Consider the following 22,962-nt stretch of genomic DNA (forward strand, 5'->3'; position numbering starts at 1 on the left):
CTACCTGCGCAGGTTGGGTCACAACAAGTGTGAGATATAATAGTAAACAACTCCTTACATGATGTCACAGGCTTAGTGATGAAGGGGCTTATCACATACGATTATGCCTTTGTGTTTCCTCTAAACAATCACCATGAGCACTTCAGATAGGTGCGGGCTTCACAGAGAGTAGCAGCTTCACTGAGAGGTAAGTCTGAAAACAGGTTCACTGAAGCTCTGGTTTCAGATCTTAAAACTCAGGAACTCTTTATGTTTCTCTGATGCAGGTTGTTGGTCGGGGGAAATGAGCACTCTGGAGGACATCCCCTTTCAGACTCTGCTGGGTCCACTGCAGGAGGAAGTGAAGGAGGTGACGGCTCCAGACATCACCATACCAGACTGCCCTCAGATACTACGAGACACTGAGGTCACATCTGATTAAATATCAAAATATTTTAGGTTTAAGGCTTCACTGGGGTAAATTCAATAGCAGTGATAAATTTGACTCTATGGCTTCACCATATTTTCTAAATCAATTTCTCATTGTAGTTTATTTCACTATAAGCCCATTTTTATGACGTATTATACAATGAAGTTTTTCTGACTTTCTGTTTTGTGTTGGCCAAAATATTGGCTATTATGACAATTCCATACAAATGTCTAATACTATAAATTCAGATTCAGTTTTGAACGGGTATGAATTCAGGCTGCAACTTGATGGCAGACGCATAAAACCATCATACCATTCATTTAATAATGCTTTTCTCTGATTGTTTTTGAAGCGAGACACTATGGTGGTATGAGACAAAAGGAAAAAGCTTGGATGTAAATATACTAAAGTTTATAACGGCTCAATTCCATTTAGCTGTGTCATTTTCAGGGTCCAGGTATTGTACATGCTGACTCACAGTACTGTCTTACTCTGACACTTGTAGTGTGAAAGAGCCGTGTGAATGTTATCAGTAACACCTGTGCTCATCCTACTGTGACACCTGTGTAAAAATCCTGTTGCTCAATATCTTTTTTTTTTATATACCTCTAGTATAAATTCAACCTGGAGAAATTGATCTTAACCGGGCAGCAGCCAGTCTGTGAGGCCCCTTCCTGCCCACCTTACTGGCTGATGTTCAGCAGCCCCCAGGAGAGCCACAGGGCCAATCGCAGGAGCCATGAAAAGTGGGCCCCTCGACCCCGCAGTAACAGCCTGAACTCTGCAGACACCCGCTGGCACCATCGCACCGTCAGGTTCCTCATCTCTGACTCTGAGGAGGAAGATAGTTACCATGAGGATAATGAAGGCCCTCCTTTCTCCATAATGAGCAGAGAGCGGCCCCGGAGTGCTGCACCCAAAGTGCCCCTCTCGAGAGTTAAAGACACACAGCCTGCTGCTTCCACTTCCCAGAAGAACAGCAAGAAGAGGCAGCGCTCACTGGGGAGAAGATACTCCCAGACCACACAACCTGCTCCATCTACACCCAGGCAGCAGAGACCCTCCTCTGCTGGGGCCCTTGTCAAAAACTGCAGACAGGTTGTTATGTTTCTGTCCCTCTCTCTGAGAAAACTATTCATCATTTCCTTTCCTCTTCACCATAACCCAATATTTGTATATTTTGTTCCCTTGTCACCAGGCCCAGAGGAAAGAAGGCTCTCGTGGGGTTTTCTTTGACTCTGCAGCAGAGCTGTTGTCAGCACTCAGTCAGGAGGAGAGGGAGCTCCTGGGAACCATCACTGAGAGGGGCTTCCCTTTACACACTGCTATCCTGGCTCTGCAGAGGACAGGCTACCACAGCCCAGAGAAGGTAGACACCACTTTGTGTTCTGATGTTGTTAATAAACACCTTTTTAATGGTTTATTAACCCTGATAGTGCATAGATAAAATACTTTTCAATTGGCTTCAGGCTTCATAATGTTAAAAATAAAACTCCTACTTACAACCTATGTTAATTCTGGTTTGGCAGAGGAAATGCACTAACAGATCTTTACTTAGAATAATGTGGGGGCGCACAACATGGCACCCAATGGTCTTATGCAATAAAAACAGCTTGTTTGGGACCTGTCAAGTAGCAGTATGTAAACCCTATAAACAAGACTTTTTAAAACTAAATATGGAGATATATCCTTGTGCTTTTTGTACTTTAACAAGACCCAGCATGTCAGCCTCGATAACGAACCCTATGTGCAACACACTCTTTTGCTTTTATTATTGGCTGCTACTTCACTTCAGACTGTAACAACACACGTGTAACTTTTTCAATAGCTTTATGTTGACTTATGTTACTTTTTATTTAATCACAGATGTTACATTATTATTGTTATTGTTTATGAAGTTTCCTCCTTGTTGTTGCCTGTTATCAGCACTATACCCTTCCTGTTGTGACCCTGTACATAAAGCGCTTTGCTGTTGGAGTTGTAAATGTCCCCGCTGTGGGACGAATGAAGGATTCCTGGTTTATAAATATCTGTTGTTATCGACAGCTCCTAAAATACCTGGTAGCCAGTGAGCGTCTGTGTGCTCTGGGTCACGATGAGGCTCAGGTGGAGGAGGCCTTGGAGATGTTTCAGAACTGTGAGAGCAAGGTGATTCCTTCTTAGTGTCAACAACAGACTGCAAACCCTTTAATATGTATTTTTTATTAACTTTAATCATTTACTTTTCAGGCTGCTGAGTTCCTGCGCCTTCTGACTCAGTTTAATGAGATGGGCTTCAAGCAAAGTGCAATCAAAGAAGTGCTGCTTGTTCATGAAAATCACAGAGAGAGGGCTCTTGAAGAACTCATGACACGCATGACTTAAAGTATCTCTCCATTTCCAGTCAGCATGGACATTTAATTATTTCCTGCAATACAATGAGAAATGTACCATACTATATATTTAGAGAGTGTCAAAGCGTAACACTTAGACTCATTCTGACAACCTGTGCAATTCAATCACACCGGTATGTATGAAAACATAAAAAAGACAGAGATCATGAAGTGGTTTCAGATAGGTTTATTTACAGGTTTATTTAAAAAAAGATTTAGCTGTCATCCCAGCTGGAGAAATAAAAATTGTGTTGTATTGGCTAGCTGCAACAGTTCTAAAACCAAGTGGTGCCCTAGATAGAGTTAACAGCGTTTTATTTTAAAAAGTATGTAACCCCTGAAAGAAAAACATAAGATTAATAGCCAATAATAGTACAAATACCATGAGCCTGACCCCAAACACACAAAGCAGAGAGAAACGACAGTCACAGAGAAAGATATTTACATTTTTTTGTAAGAAGTTTACATTAAGGTTCCCTCTTGTCCTCTTTAGAAAACACCTCATTGCCGTATAGAGGTGATGTGCACCTCCTGTGACTCCTCACTGATGGCTGACAGTCGAGTTCAACTTTATGTTCGACTTAGAAGCCTCCGAGAGGTCTCTCTGAAAGAAAAAAAGGAAACATTTTCAGCATCTTTGCTTATATTGAAGGATTCGAAATGTCTTTATGTGCATTCACAGTGTTGTGGGATGGGAATATAATGCTTATTATATAAACTTATGTTCTGTATGCATTTATCTTTTGAAAACAAATCGATTTCAAGAAATATGTTGGAAAATAAACTGATGCCTCAGCTACAAGTAAACTGTTTCAAGGATTTACAGCAGGAAGTTCAACTTTTTTTTGGGTGTGATTTCTAAATAATGTGTACTCGTTGGGATGCATGGATTGTCTTTATCAGTCTCCAAACATTATGCAGTCTTAGATGTAAATGTGGTTAACTTATAGTTGCTGCATTTGATAATAAGCTACATGTATTAGTTAATGTACATCCCAAATTACAGGATTTGTATATAAAAGAAGTAACTCGTCCCCTGACATACAGTAGGGCATTTTAAGGACTCGACAGTGATGGCAGCGGTTAACTTCATAGTACTGATCTAGGATAAAGCAGTCATTTCCTTCACTAGAGTACTTAAGTGGAGTTTTGGTTTAACGGGTTAACTAGATCGATATACAAAGGCATATACCGCAAAGTCGGAATAGGAGCCAGCAATGATGGTGTTTTCTTGAATATCCTGAGACCTTAGTGTGCTTCCTGGAGTGTTTCTCAGATGAGAGATGTTTTCCTTGTTCCGGTCTAGGGCACGGGGAGTCTTTCCATGTCCAGGGGTTCGCAGGCTGGGACCCTACAACAAGACAAGCTTCAATGAGAATGTGCTTTCTCGCCACCTCTTTCATTTCAGTCAGTTTTAGACTTAAAGGACCATACAGAGGCGAAACAGAACAGGTTTAGTATAAAATAAAAACGATTGCGTCAACCAGTATTCAGTACAACACTGCCATATCGAACCATTCGAAATGTAAAGGAGAGCAGTATACAGGGGCTTACATTAACAGCCTCCTCTTAATAAAACTGGTCTCATTTCTAGCCTATTGCTCCTCTTCCTCCTTTCCATCTACATGTCACACGGTCTGCAGCACATTGAAACGTATTATACTTAGTAAGGACAAAAGATAAAATATGCCCCGACATATGGAAGTGAAACTAAGCGAGACAATACGGCAGCCTGCTCAACTCCATTAGAATAAACCAACGGCTCAGAAGCAGAGTATGAGACAGAGGTAAATTATCCAGCAGAGTCCAACAGGCTCTCTAATACATGGCGAATCAGGTCAGTGAGGAGTCAGAGACGACAGTGGGCTTACCCTGCTGGCTGACAAAGGTGGTTTGGAGATGGACAACTGGCACATGGTTCCACCGAGGCCTGAACTAAGGAAGCTGTTAGGGGTGGACATGGTCGAGGTGCCGTTGAGCTACAAGAAAGAACAAAGGGGGGGTCAAATTTTTAGTCTATTCAGTTGCTGAGGTAGGGTCAGTTGATGCAGTAAAACCAAACTGCAGCCCCATCTTACCTTTCGCACTTTTCCAGGCGTCAGAGTTCCTGCTAGCCGCCTTTTGGATGGTGTTCTCATTGCAGTTCCATATAACATGTCCTCCTGTATCTGTTTGGTTTTCTTCATTTGCTAATTTAAACAAAAAGAAAAATATAGTCATATAAACAGCCCTTTGATAAAAAAAAATTAAGATTTGATTTAGCTTTTTATTTATATATATATAAATCAAAGTCTAAAACGCACCCTCTCCAGTTTTTCCTTCTCCTTTTCAGCCTGGTGCTGGTCCCACTGCTGCTGCACGTACTCAAGGAATTTCTGTCCATTGACCAGGAACTCCTTGCCATGCTCCTGCTCCCAAGCATCAATTTGGGCTTTAAGACTTTTTTCCAGCTGAAACAAACAGGAAGCAGTTGTTTGAACTTGTTGGCATGTAATCACATTTAGTATTGCAGTTGACATGTTCCTGCTTTTGATCATCAAGCATGCCTTGCCCTGGCTCTCACACACGGGTACACAGTTTGGCTTTGCTTGATTCCCCAAATGAAATGAAAAACTGTTTGCTTGTAGAATCTTTCATTTTTAATTTGTATTTAAAATAAAAAAAAATAGAGCCAATAGTCTGTCAATGCAAATATGTTTCTATACTTCAAACCCTGGACAGAAAGCCTGATAGTATCAATACCTCCACCTGCTGGCGAGAGTCAGTAATGCACCAACAAGCCCTCAGCTGTTTTCACTCTAGCATGTGGTAAACTTGAGCTCATTTTTTTATTGCTAGTTTATCCAACTTCACACGTTCCCTTTAATCCCTACTAACAGCTTCTTTACTAGTTGAAACTGTTAATTAGCAATCCTGCTCTATAATTACACAGTATGCAACTAAACACCACGTCGAAACATTTTCTCACCTTAGGCAAGCTCTTCTGCAGGTCGGCCCTCTGCTTCTCCTCTTTCAGCAGGTTCCCACCTCTGTTGTTGAATCTTGCCGGGTCGTTGGCCTTTTTCTGAGATGGAGAGAAGCACATACATCCATACATGTAACCACAACAAGAGAGGTCTGTTTTAAATGCTGCCACACTATATTCATAAAGACAGTACTCACGTCAAGTTCCAAGTACAAGGTCCAGTTCTCCCGCCATTTCATGACTGCCTGAAAGAGTTCTCTGTGGTCCTCGTAATACTTCTTCAGGGTCTGGACCTCTGCCTCGTGCAGGTGGAGAATGTCTTCTGTGTAATCATCTGGGTAGAGAAATGTGCACAGACCCACATCTCGTTTGTGATGACCAGCAGCATATACTGTAGGTGTACAGGCTTTGTTAACAACAAATATTTACCATCATGATATGAAAAAAATGCATGCTGCTGTTCTTGGCTGTAGAAGCATTTCTCCCAGAAGAGGGCGATCTCAGCTCTGATGGCCTCAATAAAACTTTTCATGCTCTGCATCTTCAGCACCTCCAGACGCTGGACCTCAGCTTGAAGCTGGAAAGACAAAATATTAAAACTTGTAAATGTATGCGTTTGGTGAAACAAAACACCAATGCATTCTCGGAAATCATGAATGTAGGGGACCAAATAATGCAGATTTCTTACTGCCTCAACGTTTCTCTTCTTTGACAGGACCATATGCTCAGAGATGTGCTCCCTCTCCTCTTGGGGAATCTGAAGTCTTTCCCACAGCTCCTTGATTGCGATGCGGAAAGATGAACAGCGGAGCTCGTTCTCAGTCTTGCTTTCTTGTAGCTGGAAGGAAACATAAAAATCATATATCCATTATTCCATGAAATAATACATGATGTTTTATTCTTCTTCCAATCTGACCAGAGCATCAGATTCCAAAACATTAAGATACAAATGTTTGAAAATCACCTGACTGAGGAGCAGTTTAAGAGCAGAAATGTTGTCATTTGAGAGACAAAATGCATCCTCATCCTCACACATCACATCCATCTCAAAACTGGTCTCTGGGTGCCGCTCCAGATCACCCATGCAGATGGTGATATCCTTTTTGAGGCTCACAAATTCCTCATGACGACTTTCCTAAAAAGATAACAAGTTTATTTCTAACCGTAATAAGAAAAGTTATTGAGCATTTACAATGAGCAGAACATCAGTGACACCTTCTCTTTGGTCAGAGCATCCAGGTAGGCACGATATTCTTCAAGCTGCTTCAGTGATGGGATGGCGTCCTGGTCAATACCAAATGGAGTAGTGCACATTATGTCACACAGCTCGCGGTCTTTGCCAACGAGGCCCTTCAGCTCTTCCATTCTTTGCCTCTTGTGCTCCTTCATCAACTCCAAACGTGTGCGGCTATTCTTATCAGTCTGCAGCATGGTGCAGCCCTCTTCCTCCTTCACAGAAATCCAGAAAGTTAGTCCAAGCATATAGGAAAGTTATTTTCAGACAGTGATATGAAAACACGTAGATATATTTCTGAACAAAACTGTACCTCAAAGGGGGGCAGCTGGAGTTCCCGACACAACGTTTTTAGCTCATCAAGAAATGCCTGAATGTTTTTCATTAATCTCTTCTTCAGCTCCTCTTCCTCAGCAATCATCAGGTCCAACAGCCCCTTAAGGTAAAGAGGATAGACAAATTAATCAATTTGTAAACTCACTAAGTACAGATTTAAATCTAATTTTAAATGTACGGTGGACTCACTTTAATGTGCTTGTGGACCTCGTTGGTTCTCTGTAGGCGCTGTTCCTCTGGAATACCGATTTCATCCCAAATATCCTGCAGTCTGACCAGAGCTCTGTTGAGATAAGCAACAGACTCTGCTGCGTGGACTTCACTGGAAAACAAAAGCAACAGGGTACGTTTAAACACCTGTTAACCAGTACAATATAAACATTAGCGACAGAGAATAATATCAAATCAAGTAACTTAGCGGACTGTCACTAGCAGAGGGCTAACGTTAGATACCGCTGAGTTAAGTTAACGTATGCTATCTCCCCGAAGCTGTCTTGTAGCATTAGCTTAGTAAGCTGTAAAGTTAAATAGTAGCAGCTGGAGTGTTAGGATGGCAGAAAACTTAATTACCATTTAAATTTAGTCATTGCGGCAAACACAGGCGGCTACTCCGTCCGAGCGTCACACAAGCTGTGTGCGTCTGCTCAAAGTAGCTAAAGCTAGCTAGCTTTATCTCGACAGGCTAATCCGGAAATTCGTCTGCTAACTGAATAATATTTCATTTAATTGTAACCAATTGAGACCAAATGTACAAGAAAATATTACAGTACTAACCTCACTCTCATGTTTCCACTACAGACTCAAAACAAAAATAGAAAACAGCCTCCCTTAACGACGAAGCGGTCCTAACTAAGAAGTTTCTACGGTTGTAGTTCGTTTGTCCACTCGACGGGTTTGAAATCTGCACCGAAACAACGTCTGGGCTCCGATTGGCTGGTTGCAGTGACGTCAACGGAAGTTGTTTCTAGGGTGGCGGTTATTTAACATTTCAAATTAATACACAGTATTCATGGATTTAGCCCAAAATGTATACTATTTACCGATCCTGACATTAAAATTCAGTTTTAAAGTCATGTGTATTTATTTTTCAAGCATTTTTCCGTGTTTCCCAGATGATTAGCTACCTTTCTGTCAGGCTGGAAAAATAAACATGTTGCAACTGTTTTTCAAAATAAGGTAGGTCAATCTTGCATATCGATGTATCTAATGTAATTTACTTCCTTTTTTTCAGATGTATCTGTCGATTTCAGACATATATTTTAAAACCTGCCTTTGGTCTGTGTTTCCCAGTCTATTTTTGTGTGAGTCTGACTCAGCCAGTGTTTGCTCTGTAGTTGCTCATATTGGGTGTTTCCTCAGGTGTGGTCTATGATTCCACCTTTCCCTTGAATTCCTTGTGTTTTGCCTTTGTGTGTGTAGGGTCTCCAGATTTTGTGGTTAAAGCCCTGCCAGTTGCCTAAAGTCTTTGTTTAGGTATGCTTCTGTCTCCACAGGCCATCTGCCTGCAACATAATTTAAATGTATTTATTTATCTGGCACACACATATCTGGTTGAGGGCTGCAATTATGTTTGTCTTGTAATCATGACTCATTAATACAACAGTGTAGCCTACTGTATATTTAATTATTGCACGGTTGCTCTTATATTCCGTTATATTACAAGACTTAAAAACAATAATGAGTTTGTACCCATGTTTCCCATCAAGCTAATTTAGTCTTTTGCATGAAAATGACTTAAGCCTCGAATGGAATTTGGCGATTGTTTTTCGATCAATGGAGTAATTGGTAAGTGATACAACAGTTGCATCTCTAAAATATACCCACATCCGCTGTGGGCTAGGAACCTGGATGTAACAATAAGAACTTGTAGGCCGTAGTCTAGGACGTGTGCATGTTTAACCAAAGATTCAGTGTAGTAATTTGAAAGAATAATAATAGAACATAATATTTATTTACACACAATTCATAACAAAAGATCTTATAAAACATTTGTGATATTTGTGTCATTTTTTTTTAGCTGTCCATTAAGTTTAACTTTCTTTTAACAATAATTGACCAACTCTGAGTCCGTAATATAGAAGTCTATGGAGGTTAATTCTCTGGAGCAGAGTTTTTTTGTAAAAATGAGAAGACGGGCCTCCAGAGGGGCTTCAAACTGTTTCAGGTGGGGCTTAGTGAGTAGAAGTGAACAAATATCACATTGCATATAAAAACAAGATCACATAGAATAGCCCAAATGTTTATAATATGGTTAAAGAGATAGTAAAGACACAGTATTCTGGGGGTAGTTTAAGACAAACCTTAAGATAAATATTTTTTAACGTATTTGATCTAGTCTGTTATTATGACAAACAACAATATAATGCTGTGTTGGCTGAATTGTTGAGTCTATTGGAGGAAATAACATAATCATGCTCCAATTAGCCTCCAGGAATCGAGCAAATCCAAGTGAGCTAAGAGGGCCCCTTTTTTTTAACATTTTCTCTGATCAGAGGTCCACAGACTTATATACACTAACGTCCCAAATAAATAGCTATGAAAACTTGGTAGAAAAACAAAGTGAAATTGAAAACAGACAAAAAGCAATCTTGGCTAGTTTAGTGATTTCAGCTTGATGACAGACTTTGTTCCCTGATCAGTGAGCATACTGACGTAAGTAGATGTTCCTCAACACATCCTCACTGAACTGGTAGGTGAGCTTCTTCTTTACTTTCTTAATCTCTCCAGATTTACCATAGTTCCTCAGCGCTCGAGCCATTTTTTGATAGGTCATTTTTTTGCGATTTCCTTTCTGAGTACCCCAGTGGCTGGCCAGGACTTCTTTGTGTTTTGTGGAGAACTGAAAGATGCCCTTGTCCTGGTCCACCCACCAGATACTTTCACTCATTTCACCGTTTCTTAGCAGGTCCAGGAGGAACTGGTACAGGCGGATTTTCTTCTTGTTGCCTGGGTTGGAAAATACAAAAGTTGTTTATACAATTTTGTATAAATGACAATTTAGTCTATTCCCCAGACTTTATATGTATGTGTGATTTCAAAACATAAGGACTTGATGTCATAAGAAAAGCTTTGGAAATACTCACTTGTGTCCCTCCTGAAGGAGTGATTGTGGTCTTCTAGTTCATCCTCTCCTTCTGATACTTCAAACGGAGGGCTGACTCCTCTCTGTTCCTCCTCTGAGTAGTAACGTCCAGGAGAGGCAGATGCTTGGTACTGGTAGCACATGGCTGGGGTGTAATACGGGATCTGGAAGCATGTCATATTTTGAAGTTTACACAGAGGAGTGATAGAGCTGCACATTTATTTTGTTTTGCAATCGTCCAACGTCTGACATTTATGACATTTACTCTCATTGTACTAAAAGAGGAAGTAAGTCTGCCAAAATAGAATTCAATGCTCTGTAAGACCATGTGATGTACTTGACATTTTAGTGAAAATATTCCAGACTGTCCACATCATGCACTGTATTTGAAAGATAAAAGTGTTTTATTTATTATCCAGATCCATGTTGATTTCTGTCAAAGAAATTCTGAAAATATATCTTGTTATTATGGTTGCAGCTACAGTTTCAGTCCAAAGAACCCTCTCTGATTGACCTAGTAATGAATTCTGAAGCATGTATATCCACACATCTGATGTATTCTAACAGCAAAAATGTTAGAAATGGAAAGAATTGTCGTTTCAGCTTTTTAATTGTGCATGCTTGCAGTCTTTTTTGCTAGTGAACTAATATATGTTGTTCTAGAGAGTTGGTTGGATAAATCAGAAGCTTGGGTAAGTCAGATTGGGCTTTTTGAAAATAATTCTAGACATTTTATTGACTGAGTGAATAGTCATTAGTTGCAACATGAAAGACATACTGCTCCCTCAGTTAAAATCATTAATTCTGCATGCTACTAATTATAAGATTACATTGAAAAAGATCCTTAACTTTCTGAAATTATCTTATCATTTTAAGTCACATATGTAAAGATTAGTCTTTTCACAGTTGCGTCTTCTCTCATGTCTAAACATGAACTCACCTGTGGTGACACAGAGAGAGGAACAAGTGGTGGGTCCAGGTGAAGGGGCAGAGACTCGCTGGTGAAGCGATACGGTTGCACCAGTTGCTGAGGAGACACGGACTGAAGCTCAATGAGGTGGTTCACGGGAGAATTCTCAAAGTCTGTTGGGTGGACACGCTCCGAGTGGAAAGTCCATCTGTGGTCTGAAAAGTGACAGAAGTTAAGGCACTCACACACAGGTAGTGTAATAATTTTTTTGTATTTTCTACGATTGAAAACAGTCTTCTCACCTTCATAAATCTCCCCCACATTAGTGAGGTAGGGGTACAGCTCTGCAGGTGGGCGATAACTCTCTGGTTCATTTGGAATTATGTCCTCTGACGCCTTTTATTGGAAAAAAAAGGATTTTGTCACAGACAAAGTAAATGTTTGAGTCTTTTTGTACTGGCAAAATTAAGTACAAATATTTAACAATTTACATACATACTTGATCGTTATTGATCTCAACATAAAGACAATAGAGTTAATACAATAAAGAAACGGAACAGAGGTCACCAACAGAAATATATAAGTCCACATGAGGACAAATACTGTTAGGAAAGTTCTCCTCTCAGCAACAATTACAATTTTACAATTTTCACAGCAAATACACAGGTCCTTCTCAAACACAAACGAAACTCCCAAAGAAAGCCTTCATGTTCTTCTCAGCTATACATGTTAATCATTACATTAAATTCAATATCACACCTTGGTCACTTGAATTACTTAAATACTAGCAACAACCATATTAACCCAAAAACCGTAGAACAAATGGAAAAATATCCAACATTTCACAAACTATGACCAAATACAAGCCATTCAACAATGAAGCAGCAGCACTTACAGATGATATGACATATCCCTCCATCATGAAAACAAGACAGCATGAGAGTCTTGGTTCTTAAAGTTTGTAATGAACGTTAACTTTTTCCTATTGCTTCACCGAAACACGCGACGTCGATGGCTTCAACACACAAATGGGAACTGAAAGTGAGAAACAAGCTGGACCCTACACAGTCTGCGTTCATATCAACCAATTGTCTAATTCATATGATCAGATAGTTCCTGCTGGCCGAATGTCATCTAGCCAATCATATGTACATGCATTTCCTGCATTATAAAGAGGTATTTGGGCAAGAGCTAAGAATGATTCCTCTTTTTTGAGAGTAGATTATAGGCGGTTACAGTTGATCTTTAATTATTTAAATACTTCTCTATTGTCCAGAGAAATGGTTTTAGCAGCAGGTATTTTTGCTTTTTTCCCTTAACCATACAACAAATTAGAGGCATATATAAACTGTCTAAAAACTATTGTGCAAACAGTCACACTGCCTTTCTTGTTATCACACGTATTCAATGGTGTGCCCTGTATGCCTCAACTTCCCCCTTTGTCAGGATGCAGTGATGTGACCTTAGAAAAAACCATAATACATCTAAATTGTTATTTAATTGAACACTCTTCATGCTTTCCTATACTTGCTGTGGAAGAAAATATGATTTGCTTTTTTTCTTATTATTCATCACAGCAAATCCCCTGCCAAGTTTACTCATGTAGCATGAGAGCTACTGCACACAGGAGATGAAACTAAAAATAAAGTTTGGAATCTAGCTTGTTCCTCTTTTACTTTGGCATTATGGTTTAAATTGAGGAAGTATTGACCATGAGAATGAAACCAGTGAAACATGACTGAAATGTCCGGAGCCACTGTGTCCTTTTTTTGTCTTTATAATATGGCTGCTAGATGTTAGACATTATTCTTTATGATCTTAAAAGTAATACTTTATCATATATGATGTTATTTAATGGTAGATAGACAGCTACATTTTGAGGCTTAAGAAGATAAATTATACTTTATGTCTTCTGTCAAAATCTAACACTGATGAAAACTCTATTCTATTCTATTTGTTTTGCCTTGTTGGGATGGAAAGCTACCAGAGGAGGAGGATCTCCTCCTGGATGAGCTGTATGTGATGAAACTGTTTCCTGTTTACCAGACAGAGGACAATGGGGCCCAGTGTTGGGTTTAATTTGTTCTGTCTTTCAGTGTTTTATAGCTGAACATTTCAGACAACAGCAGCCGAGTTGATACAAAATATGAAGACCTCAGGGAGGGTACTTCCTGTATGTATTGTCAAACTTCAGCTTTCCTCTCAGATCATGATCTATTGTAAATGCAGCTCTGGGGCTTGTTGTGCTTACAAACATTTGCTCTGGCTCCATCTACTGGGAGGAAATATTGGACTGACCAGTATCTAGGCTAGACTTGAGTTCAGAGGCAGAGAGGAGACAACCAAAATAGCTCATCGAGGCCCATATTTATTTATCCCCCGCATCGGAATGTGGCTTATTTCAGCGTCGGTTGACACATTTGAGGAATGATGGCTTTAGGGATTCATCGGAATTTCAGATTTCCATGTATTGCTGAAATTCATCCCCACCTCAAATAGCCTACTGACAGCAGCAGAAGGAGCCAGGAGCGGAGCCCTGCTGTCCCGTGGATCTATCACGGTACCGAGGCGAGATACGTATGGAACATGGCCGCTATGAGGACTTTAACCGTGGCAGGTCTCTTTTTGGCATTTTGCGCGTTGGGACTGATAGCAGTGGCGATCAGCACGGACAACTGGTACGAGACTGACGCGAGGAGGCACCGGGAGCGCTGCAAGAATTACTCAAACAAAAGAAACGACCCTGGCTACATTTACATCTCCAACAACAACCTCCCACTTCGCATGTTGCCAAAAGAGAGAAATGTGGAGAGGAGGGCTGGTGAGACGCTGCTGCGGGCTAAGCGGCACTTCATGCCTCCTGCCCCGGCCATGGAGTCCCTCTGCAGTCGGCAATTCAACTCCACCATCACCGGGCTGTGGAGAAAGTGCCACCGAGGGGGATTTGACTTGGAGATAGAGGATTTGATCTTTAAAGGTTTGGCTTCTAATGAGTATATTTTCTGCTGAACTGAGTTTGTTCTGCACATTTGTGTTGTTGAGTGCGAGGCGCTGTCAGTGGACACTTTGTGCACGAATGCGCTATCCAAGGTGCTGATGCTGCGCACAGACCCTCGAGGCCTACGCAGTATACCAGTACAGTTACAGTCGACGTGCTGTGTTGTTTCCAGCACGAAAGGGGCAAGCTGTGGCAACAGAATCCGCGAGATGCCTACAATCTGCTACTCCACAATGCTGTGTGGGTGGATGGGTGGGTGGTGGTAGAAGGGGTGTGTGTGTGTTCTATTTTTTTTAGGGAAGGGGGTGGCAGCAGAGAGCCTTGTGATATCCTCTTCATCTGATCTCAGTGCTTATGTGACATCCTCTTTGTGTTGTTTACATCCACAGGATTGGTTCCGCGCTGCACACGAATAAAATACTACTACTCATCCTCAGCACTGCCCAGAAACCTGCCAATCAATCTGACGAAGACAATAAGGCAGGATGAGTGGCACGCGCTCCGTGAGTTGCCCATTATGCGTTCTTTCATAATCTGATGAATAAATGTAGAGAAACTTAAGTGCCACTAACAAACACTGTCATTTCTCTTTGCAGACCTCCAAAGGATGACTGCCAGTTTCGTAGGCATGGCCATATCCATCATCCTTTTCGGCTGGATCATAGGCGTGCTGGGCTGCTGCAAGGAGCATGATCTGATGCAGTATGTGGCCGGACTCCTCTTCCTCATGGGAGGTAAGGTATACATGAAGATAGAGCACTACCCTGCATCACCACAGAGGGGCAGTCAAGTCTTTGTGAAAGAGAGTGATGCATCAGAGGAATTCAAATGGGTTTTCTGACTTGTCTTATTCCTTCTCCTCTGGCAGGGACATGCTGCATTATCTCCCTCTGCACATGTGTGGCTGGCATCAACTTTGAACTGTCCCGCTATCCTCGCTACATGTTTGGAATACCAGAGGACATCAGTCACGGTTATGGCTGGTCCATGTTTTGTGCCTGGGGCGGACTGGGCCTGACGCTGCTGGCTGGCTTTCTGTGCACACTCGCTCCTTCCCTTTACCCTCCACACACCCCTGTGGTGCACAAGCCCAGGCCAGAGAACGGATGTGTGTGACAGGCCGACGCACATCTAACAGTCACCTGTCTCATTGAGAAAACGTGACGAGGCCCTGCTCCACAGACAGTTACACACAGGGACTCAGAGCAGGAGAGCCTTCACACAGCTTGGCACAGAGAAAGCACAGGACTCTCGTTCACATGAAAATAAAAAGAGGAGACATTTGGCTGAAGACTATTTCAGTTCCTCTGGTGCTTTCCCCCTGTCCTCTCTTTATGAATGAACTGTTCAGTGTTAATTGCTTGCTCTCCAAGAGGATAATAGTTATACAAAATTTCCTCCTGTTAAGTCTGCCTATGTGAGAATTAAAAAAGAGAAAAATAAACACTGGCAGACGATCAATAGCACAACTTTAAAATCTGTATTGAAAATCTAAATATGGATGTGTAACGTCACATTTGAAAGGGCAACTGTGTATCATTATGTATCCATTTAAAACAATTATGTACATGTAATTTTTGAATCGTATGTATGCAGATGCATTTGTGTTTATTCAAGGAAAATATGAACATTAAGACCAAACTGTGTTTGAGGAAAATGTTTTGTTGTTCTTGAGGTCTTACTCCCATCAAAATATTTTTGAAAAATAAAACAGCCTTGCAAAACACTGAACAGACGCCATATAAACTTATTGCAGGTCATCTCTTCTCTTGCGTTATGACATGAGTCGCCTGGTATGTCAGCAGAGAGGGTTGCTAATGGAGCCAAAGCATCAACAGCAGCTGTTTCTGTTAGTTAGTGTTACAAGGTCTATTTTATACAACCACTTCTGAACACTTCAATGTGCATATGTCAGCAACCCAAACTTACGAAAACTCCAAACTTAGCAACTGCTTTTTACTCTTGTGTTGCTAATATCCTATTTGTTTTCTTAACAGAGTTGTTATGTGCCTCTGCAGCCTAGAAGGAAATCCCCAGTTGGATTAAACCATAGTGGCCACTGGACATTGTTTTTGGGTTAGGGTTAGGGTTAAAGTATCAATACCATCCTGGAATAATCAAATAAAATTAGATTTTTCTTATTTGAATTGTTATTAAAAGTAAGAATTTGGAATAACATGTATTGACATCTTAAAACCCATTCTAAAGCGGTCCTTTTGCAGTGTTGCATTGCTGCATTGGTCTGAACTCTGTCTGGTAACAGTGACACAGAACACCTGCACCTCCTGTATGTGCCCAGTGTATTAAAAAGTCATTTAAGGCCCTCTTATTTATACACAACGTCCTGGCTCTTTAAAGAGTGCATTCAATTGCATGAGCTCAGTCATACAGTATATCACACTTCACTCTGCAAAGAGACTTCAGCTGGCAGATACATGTCGTGGAAATAATTACCCTGAAATGTGATGTGTTTTTTTTAAAAGGCCAGTGCTACAAAAGTGAACATGAGTGCATGTCTGAGTAAATACAGGCTGTCTGAGCACTGCTGTAAAACAACCAAGTACATTTACTCAAGTGTTTTACTTAACTACAGTTTTAAGTTACTATGTACTTCTACTCCACTACATTTTGGAGGTTAAATGTTACTTTAAACTCTACTACATTTAACTGATAATATAAGCTACAAGTTACTGTACTTCAATAGAAAAAATAATAATACATATAAATAATACATTATATTATATTGTCATAGGTTAGGCTAACCAACAGTATTTAAAGCTCCACCTGTACCGGCTGCAACATTATCGTTATGAACACATGGATGCATCAATAAATATAACCAAATAATATAATACGTATTATTTTAAGATGGGTCATTCTTCAGAACACTTTTACTTTTGGTAAAGTGTGAGTACTTTACCTACATTTTAGATTACACAGTTTTAAAAAGCTTATCTTAACTCTGGATCCACCTTCTAGCGATTTCTAAAGCTTTAACCACATCTCATGGTCTTTATCAGAGAACGGACTTTGCCCAGTGGGAGATGAAAGCTCGTCAAATTATGCAACTGGATGCAGGCAGCACAACAGATTTTGCAGCAATGAACTCATCTTTCTTGTTCAATTTAGCCCACACTGAGGGGTTATAGCTTCAATTGAATACATTTATCCTCAAAACTAGTCTGGAAATCTGATTAAAAGATGGCAAATGTCCCTTTTGAGGTAAAATAATGTTGTCAAAATCATTCTATTGTCATTCAAGTGTGAGTTGTTTGTTTTTTTCAACGACTCCTGCATACTGTAAAACATTTAGTGGCAGATGTAGCTGACAGATGGTTACACTGTTAGTAGTGTTACCCAGTAGTATTCATTGCAGGGATAATAATGGTGAGACTAGTAGCAGCTTGAGTATTCAAATAGCTCTCATATTTCTAATAATAACACAGCAGAGGCCTGTGGTTTTGGGGCTTCGTGCTCTACACAGAGAGGGATCAGTGCTCTCAGGTCAACTCCGCTCAGCATTCCTGACCTTTCTTTGTTTGTCCTTACAATATTTCAGTGAGGAGAATAAATTATTCTAACAGCGTCCTTGAGGCTCAGACCTTCCTCCTTCTCAGCGTCAGGGAACTTAAACAAATCAATGGAAACATTTTTGTATAGGTGGAATCAACTGTTTGAGCCAAAAAAGACAAATTAAGTAGGATGGGTGGGTTTAGTGAGACACTCTACCTTTTCCTTAGGCAGTGGAAATATATAACATTCAATCATTCAATCAAATCTCGTGAGCCCTGTGCAGTACCTCTGGAAATTAGGAGCCATATAGGGTTTCTCTCTGGGTTTTTTGACAGGGTTGGCTAACACCGTGCTGAGCTACAGAGAGCTGTTTTTTTTAAAAAGGGTCCCCCAGGGGAAGCTGGGCTGTGAGGAAAACCAGACAGAGGAAATCACACCCAGTTGCGCCGATGGCGGCACATATGGCTCCCTCACATCTGTACAGACAGGACCTCTGTAAAAGTGGGCACACTTATAGCAGTTACTCTGTTACAGTCTTTGACTAGAACAAGAGAGTTTTAAACGGTAGTTAAAAACAGAAACCGCACTTATTTTTACAAGAGGCATTTGAAATATTAAATTAAAGACAGTGCAAATAAAATCATCCTGAGAGTAGGTTTATGTGTCTGCGTTAATGTCTGGTTAATGCCTTTCAGGATTTTACAACTTTCCTCCTATAAACAATGTCTCTGAATATAATTTGTATGTCGACAGTAGAGGAGCAAGAGAGTTTAATTTTGAAGAGATTTCAACAAACTGCATGTCCTTTATAAATATATTGTTAAGTACAGTGACATAATCCAAAACCAATCCAAATTTCAACACAAAGACATTTCATATAAACCACACACTTTATAGATCATGAAAGAGAAAGGAATTGATAATGACGAAAGTGGCCCGCCTTGGAGAAACATACTTTATATTCCAGCAGATGACTTCCAGATGGAAATGGGAGGCAATGACAGACTTCAGACATCAATTAACCAAGGCCACTTGACAGGACAGTCGAGTCTGCCACTTTAAGTGTCAACTACAGACATGTGACATGACTGCAGAAAAAATCTAAAGTTCAGATTTCAAAGTTTTTTTTTTTTACTGTTTATGTAAACCTCGTGCTTCAAAGGATGGAGATTGTTTTTAAAATACATTATAGTTTGTGTCTCAGGACAAATAAGTAACGTATGAGTAAATTTTTTTTACTCAAACCCTAAACACTGAAACAGACGTTGTCTCTCTTAAAGTAAATGGGGAAATGAAGATATTTTGTACATTTTGTCAGTTACGTTGTATATACACAACATTATTTAAACTATTCAGACAAAATATTATAATATTGATTTAGATGCTGATAACCCAACTTGAAAGTCGTCCATCATACTCTTCTAGAAAAAAAAAGTTTTCCCCAGAGGTGGCACAGAGGGCTCCATGCGTATAATTTATGTTCACATTTCCTTCCTGACTCAGAGGAATGCCTTGATGTTTGTGTTAGAGCTTCCTTCAATGTCACATGTTCAAGGAGTTTGTAACCAAAGGTCAGAGATATTCAAGACATTAGTCATAAGCCCCACATAACTTTCCAATTGTTTGTTGAACTGGAGGGTCTGTCTCTCACACACATAAACACAAACACACACACTGAGCTTACAATAAGCTCACTATGAGCCAACATTGAGAAACTCTGTCTTCAGGCGGCTCAGTCTGGTGCCATGGCTGCGGATGATGAGAGACAGCAGCTCGTGTTTATCTTTCAGCCCCACGGAGATGTCTGTAGTTTCCCTCAGAGCTCCCCGGATGTCACTCACTTGCTTCATCACATAGCCGTTCAGCTGCTGCTCCTCTCTCAACTCTGTTTCTTGACTTTCTTTAAACTTCACCTCCAGCTCCAGCAGAGACTTGTCTACGTTTGAAAAAGCCTCACCGATCTGGGAAATCTCCCGCTGGAGGAACTTGCCGTAGCTGTCCTCTCCGTCCAGGTCTTGCGCCACGGTCCGGCCGATGCTCTCCAGCAGCCGCGCCGCGTCCTCCGCCTGCAGCTTGGTGAGGATGAAGTCGTCCCTCACCACGGAGTCCCTCTCTTCAGAGGCCCCACAGGGATAAACATCCGAGAATTTAAACAGCATCTGGCAGTCCTCTGGGTCTTCCGTTTCCTCGTAATCCCCGTCCGGGACAAAGAAGTGATGGAAGGTGCCATTGGAGATCTCCGGTTGGAGGGGCCCGGTGTAGACTGCCGAGCCGCACGGCAAACATGAGAGTATGACGAGCAGCAGTGGGACGGGGTCCATCATGCACCTCCTCTCTGTCTTTGGCGAACAGCATCTGCACTGGCAGCCGGATCCAGAGCACAGTTTACATCCCGACTCATGTTACACAGTCCCCCGTCACTAAAAGGCGCAGACCGCCTGTTTAAGACCGGAGGGCCCCTGCTGGCCCCTGGTTACTTACTCCAAACACACTCTCCAGCAGAAGTACCACTGAACAGTACGTTTATACTATTTCTTGATGTTTAAGCTATATGAGTCAGTCAAAACAAGTTAATATTGTACTATAAGACATAGCCAGAGCTTATAATAAACATATTAAAGAAGTAACAAATCAAGATCTTCAAGATCACCAAATGTTGACATGAAGTGTTTTAAGTTCTCCTTAATAAAGTGTTTTTTTCTTCTGCTGTTGATTTTTTTCTATTACAGAACAATCAAAAGACTCTTCAAACAATAACAACAGTGGGACACACAAAAAAAAAACAAGAAATACAAAAATAATGGAGTAAGATGCAGTTACTGTAAAAAAAAAAATGTTAAAAAGGAAAATACAAATAACACAAGACTTTAAAATAAAATATACAAAAACGAATCCATGTATGAAGTACAACCAGTGTCCACTCACTTTAAAGCTGACCTGCTTGAGCTCTGATTTTAGTTTCCTATGGGGGAGTGTGAAAGGGAAAGCTCTCCTTTTAAAGGTGGTCTTTAAAAAACACTGCAATGCCTGCAGTGGCTGCCTTGGCTCTAATATTTCATGCCAATGAGCACTCAAGGGATACTGTACACTGATAGGACGCCATCCAGCATTCAATCATCAGAAGTCCTGAAAGCATATCAGTTGGGTCTTTTTGGCTGCAGTAGGCCCGGCCAGCTGCAGTCCACACTGATTCAAAGAGAGAGATAAAGATGAGTCGTCATTAGGAAGACATTTATTGGTGTATTGCTGAAGTTGGGCCATATTATTTTCCAATCTAGTTCCTGACTGTTGCTGCCAAATTCCCTGTCCGATAACCTTCGGACAGCAGGTATCTTTAGTGAGCAATCTAGTAGATTGTTAAATATGTGCCCCGCCCAGGGCTAATTCCCTTCTCAGGATGCGCTGGCAAAGCCCTTTCTTTTAATTTGTTATTATTTAAGGCCTGCCTGAATGCAATCCACTACCACACACAGCAGTCAAGTCCAAGTCTCATTCGTGACCTTATCCTCTCTCACTTGTATGGATAAATACATATTATTTCATATTTAATCATTCAGGAAGGATGCCAATAATACACATGTATGGCATGTCTATTCTACCATCAGCTTTGTGTTATTGTCATAGAATACATATACAATTTTAAGATTAATATTTTAAAAGGAAATTATGGATCAGTTAATATCAGTTTAGCATTTTATTTTCAATAAATTCGCGTTAGTAATTCCAAAAAAACACATGCAATAAAATACCAGATGGTGACATTAGTACTGTAGATTTCAAAAATGTAACTGTTAACAATAAATATAGTACAGAGAGGAGCTGTGAATTGATGCATTTCCATTGTATTCTCAGTCTTTGAGAGTGTAGTGAGAGCTCACTGGGATTATTTCACTCAGGTGATTATATTAATGTCCCCTGGGCTACGATACCCTCTACTGCACATCCTGTAGTGGGTGATTAAATAACACAGGGTGGTCTCAGATACGGCTCTCATCATGTTTGCACAAACTGAAAACACATGGCAGGCTGTAAACACCGAGCTGGATAAGGCTCCTCTGTTTTATCCTTCCATTCATGTTACATAAAGTGTTTAGAGCAGAAGGGGAGATGTGTTTGTGTTTTTACACACAACATTATACGACACAAAAGTTGCTGGAGTAGTATAATGAAGGATCTGATCTAGTCTGAATTAAATAGAATGGGAAATCAAATGTTTGATCACATTTTGTAAAATTTTACATGAAGCAGTTGCTGAGTTGTATTCCCTCCAACAGTTCTGAGTTGAGAGGTGCAGCAGACTCCTCAGACAGCTGTAGATGGATGAAAGGAGGTTTTACCTTGTCAACAGACAGGATACAGGTCAGATGTCAGCAGCTTCAAAACCAAGCGATTGTGCAGGAAGACAACTTTCTGGGATCAAAAGGCTCAAAAATAAAAGGCAGCTACAAGACAACAAAGCAGTATGACTGCGAGGCACAATCTGTCAGCAATACATGATGGGCTAAAGGGCTGACCCACAATGGGAAGTGATGAGGTAATCAGAAGCAGGTGTTTGGATGGGGGTAGAGGTCAGATAATGGAGGAGGTGGGCCTTTTTTTAATCAAAACAATAACAAAGACTGAGTTTTGTGATGTCAGGAAGTAGTGTGGTTTGGTTTAAGTAGTTAAAATGTGTCTTTAAACTGGATACAAACAAGAGTAATCACAGCTCCTGGAAGACAAGCACAACACAGAAGCATACACAAAGGAGATGCGATGCCATTGACAGGCGACCAAATCAAAACAGACTGTTACATTAATATAAATTACATATATATATATATCCAAAGGGTAAAACAATTTTGGAAACATTTGGGAAATTTTCAGTGTGATAATGTTGCAAAATATATCCTTATACTGTATACTGTATCAATGAAACAACACACAGTGAAAGGCCCCTGAGACTAGCAAAGATAAATAGAGTGCACCTCATATCGATATTATTAATGAATACTGTGTCAGGAAATAGGCCATAGCAGACTTTAAAGGTCAGGAGAGTTAAGTGTAAACAGGGTGATAAATCAGATGCAGATCTATGTGGAGATGAGATACAGTATATGACTCTTTAGCTGCTAAATGCTGCACTGTGTAACCAGGCAGTCAG

General features: G+C 40.6%; 5 protein-coding genes across 8 annotated transcripts; 2 read left to right on the forward strand and 3 right to left on the reverse strand.

Annotated features, from left to right (window-relative positions):
• The first annotated feature begins 118 nt into the window (after window positions 1–118).
• LOC134877278 (ubiquitin-associated protein 1-like) lies at window positions 119–5,359 on the forward strand. 2 transcript variants are annotated; one of them, XM_063902732.1, is made up of 6 exons: window positions 119–187; window positions 267–406; window positions 1,022–1,507; window positions 1,608–1,778; window positions 2,456–2,557; window positions 2,639–5,355. In XM_063902732.1, exons 2-6 carry the CDS (start codon window positions 284–286, stop codon window positions 2,771–2,773), a joined length of 1,017 nt encoding a protein of 338 aa, XP_063758802.1. In that variant the 5' UTR covers window positions 119–187; window positions 267–283; the 3' UTR covers window positions 2,774–5,355. The 2 variants fall into 2 exon arrangements, with proteins under 2 accessions (XP_063758802.1, XP_063758808.1); XM_063902738.1 differs by having other exon boundaries at window positions 128–187; window positions 267–349; window positions 2,639–5,359.
• On the reverse strand, window positions 2,953–8,363 carry LOC134877137 (protein regulator of cytokinesis 1-like). 3 transcript variants are annotated; one of them, XM_063902543.1, is made up of 14 exons: window positions 8,091–8,363; window positions 7,506–7,638; window positions 7,294–7,416; window positions 6,962–7,195; window positions 6,711–6,881; window positions 6,435–6,584; window positions 6,176–6,323; window positions 5,944–6,080; window positions 5,750–5,845; window positions 5,085–5,231; window positions 4,860–4,970; window positions 4,653–4,760; window positions 3,974–4,132; window positions 2,953–3,385 (listed from the first exon to the last, which is right to left on the reverse strand). In XM_063902543.1, exons 1-14 carry the CDS (start codon window positions 8,099–8,101, stop codon window positions 3,323–3,325), a joined length of 1,791 nt encoding a protein of 596 aa, XP_063758613.1. In that variant the 5' UTR covers window positions 8,102–8,363; the 3' UTR covers window positions 2,953–3,322. The 3 variants fall into 3 exon arrangements, with proteins under 3 accessions (XP_063758613.1, XP_063758622.1, XP_063758605.1); XM_063902552.1 differs by lacking the exon at window positions 8,091–8,363 and adding an exon at window positions 7,887–8,036 and having other exon boundaries at window positions 4,029–4,132; XM_063902535.1 differs by lacking the exon at window positions 8,091–8,363 and adding an exon at window positions 7,887–8,036.
• An 882-nt stretch (window positions 8,364–9,245) lies between these two features.
• On the reverse strand, window positions 9,246–12,451 carry spi1a (Spi-1 proto-oncogene a). The gene is made up of 5 exons (XM_063902780.1): window positions 12,204–12,451; window positions 11,611–11,704; window positions 11,339–11,523; window positions 10,400–10,562; window positions 9,246–10,262 (listed from the first exon to the last, which is right to left on the reverse strand). Exons 1-5 carry the CDS (start codon window positions 12,228–12,230, stop codon window positions 9,952–9,954), a joined length of 780 nt encoding a protein of 259 aa, XP_063758850.1. The 5' UTR covers window positions 12,231–12,451; the 3' UTR covers window positions 9,246–9,951.
• Window positions 12,452–13,353: 902 nt separating this feature from the next.
• Window positions 13,354–16,037, forward strand: tmem276a (transmembrane protein 276a). Its single transcript, XM_063902769.1, has 4 exons — window positions 13,354–14,285; window positions 14,696–14,809; window positions 14,903–15,040; window positions 15,175–16,037. The coding sequence occupies exons 1-4, from the start codon at window positions 13,895–13,897 to the stop codon at window positions 15,420–15,422; spliced, it is 891 nt and encodes a 296-aa protein (XP_063758839.1). The 5' UTR covers window positions 13,354–13,894; the 3' UTR covers window positions 15,423–16,037.
• A 2,567-nt stretch (window positions 16,038–18,604) lies between these two features.
• Window positions 18,605–20,759, reverse strand: fibina (fin bud initiation factor a). Its single transcript, XM_063902803.1, has 2 exons — window positions 20,745–20,759; window positions 18,605–20,179 (listed from the first exon to the last, which is right to left on the reverse strand). Exon 2 carries the CDS (start codon window positions 20,141–20,143, stop codon window positions 19,514–19,516), a length of 630 nt encoding a protein of 209 aa, XP_063758873.1. The 5' UTR covers window positions 20,144–20,179; window positions 20,745–20,759; the 3' UTR covers window positions 18,605–19,513.
• Window positions 20,760–22,962: the final 2,203 nt, after the last annotated feature.

The sequence above is a fragment of the Eleginops maclovinus genome, chromosome 2 (genome assembly GCF_036324505.1).
Source record: "Eleginops maclovinus isolate JMC-PN-2008 ecotype Puerto Natales chromosome 2, JC_Emac_rtc_rv5, whole genome shotgun sequence".
Classification (NCBI taxonomy): domain Eukaryota; kingdom Metazoa; phylum Chordata; class Actinopteri; order Perciformes; family Eleginopidae; genus Eleginops; species Eleginops maclovinus.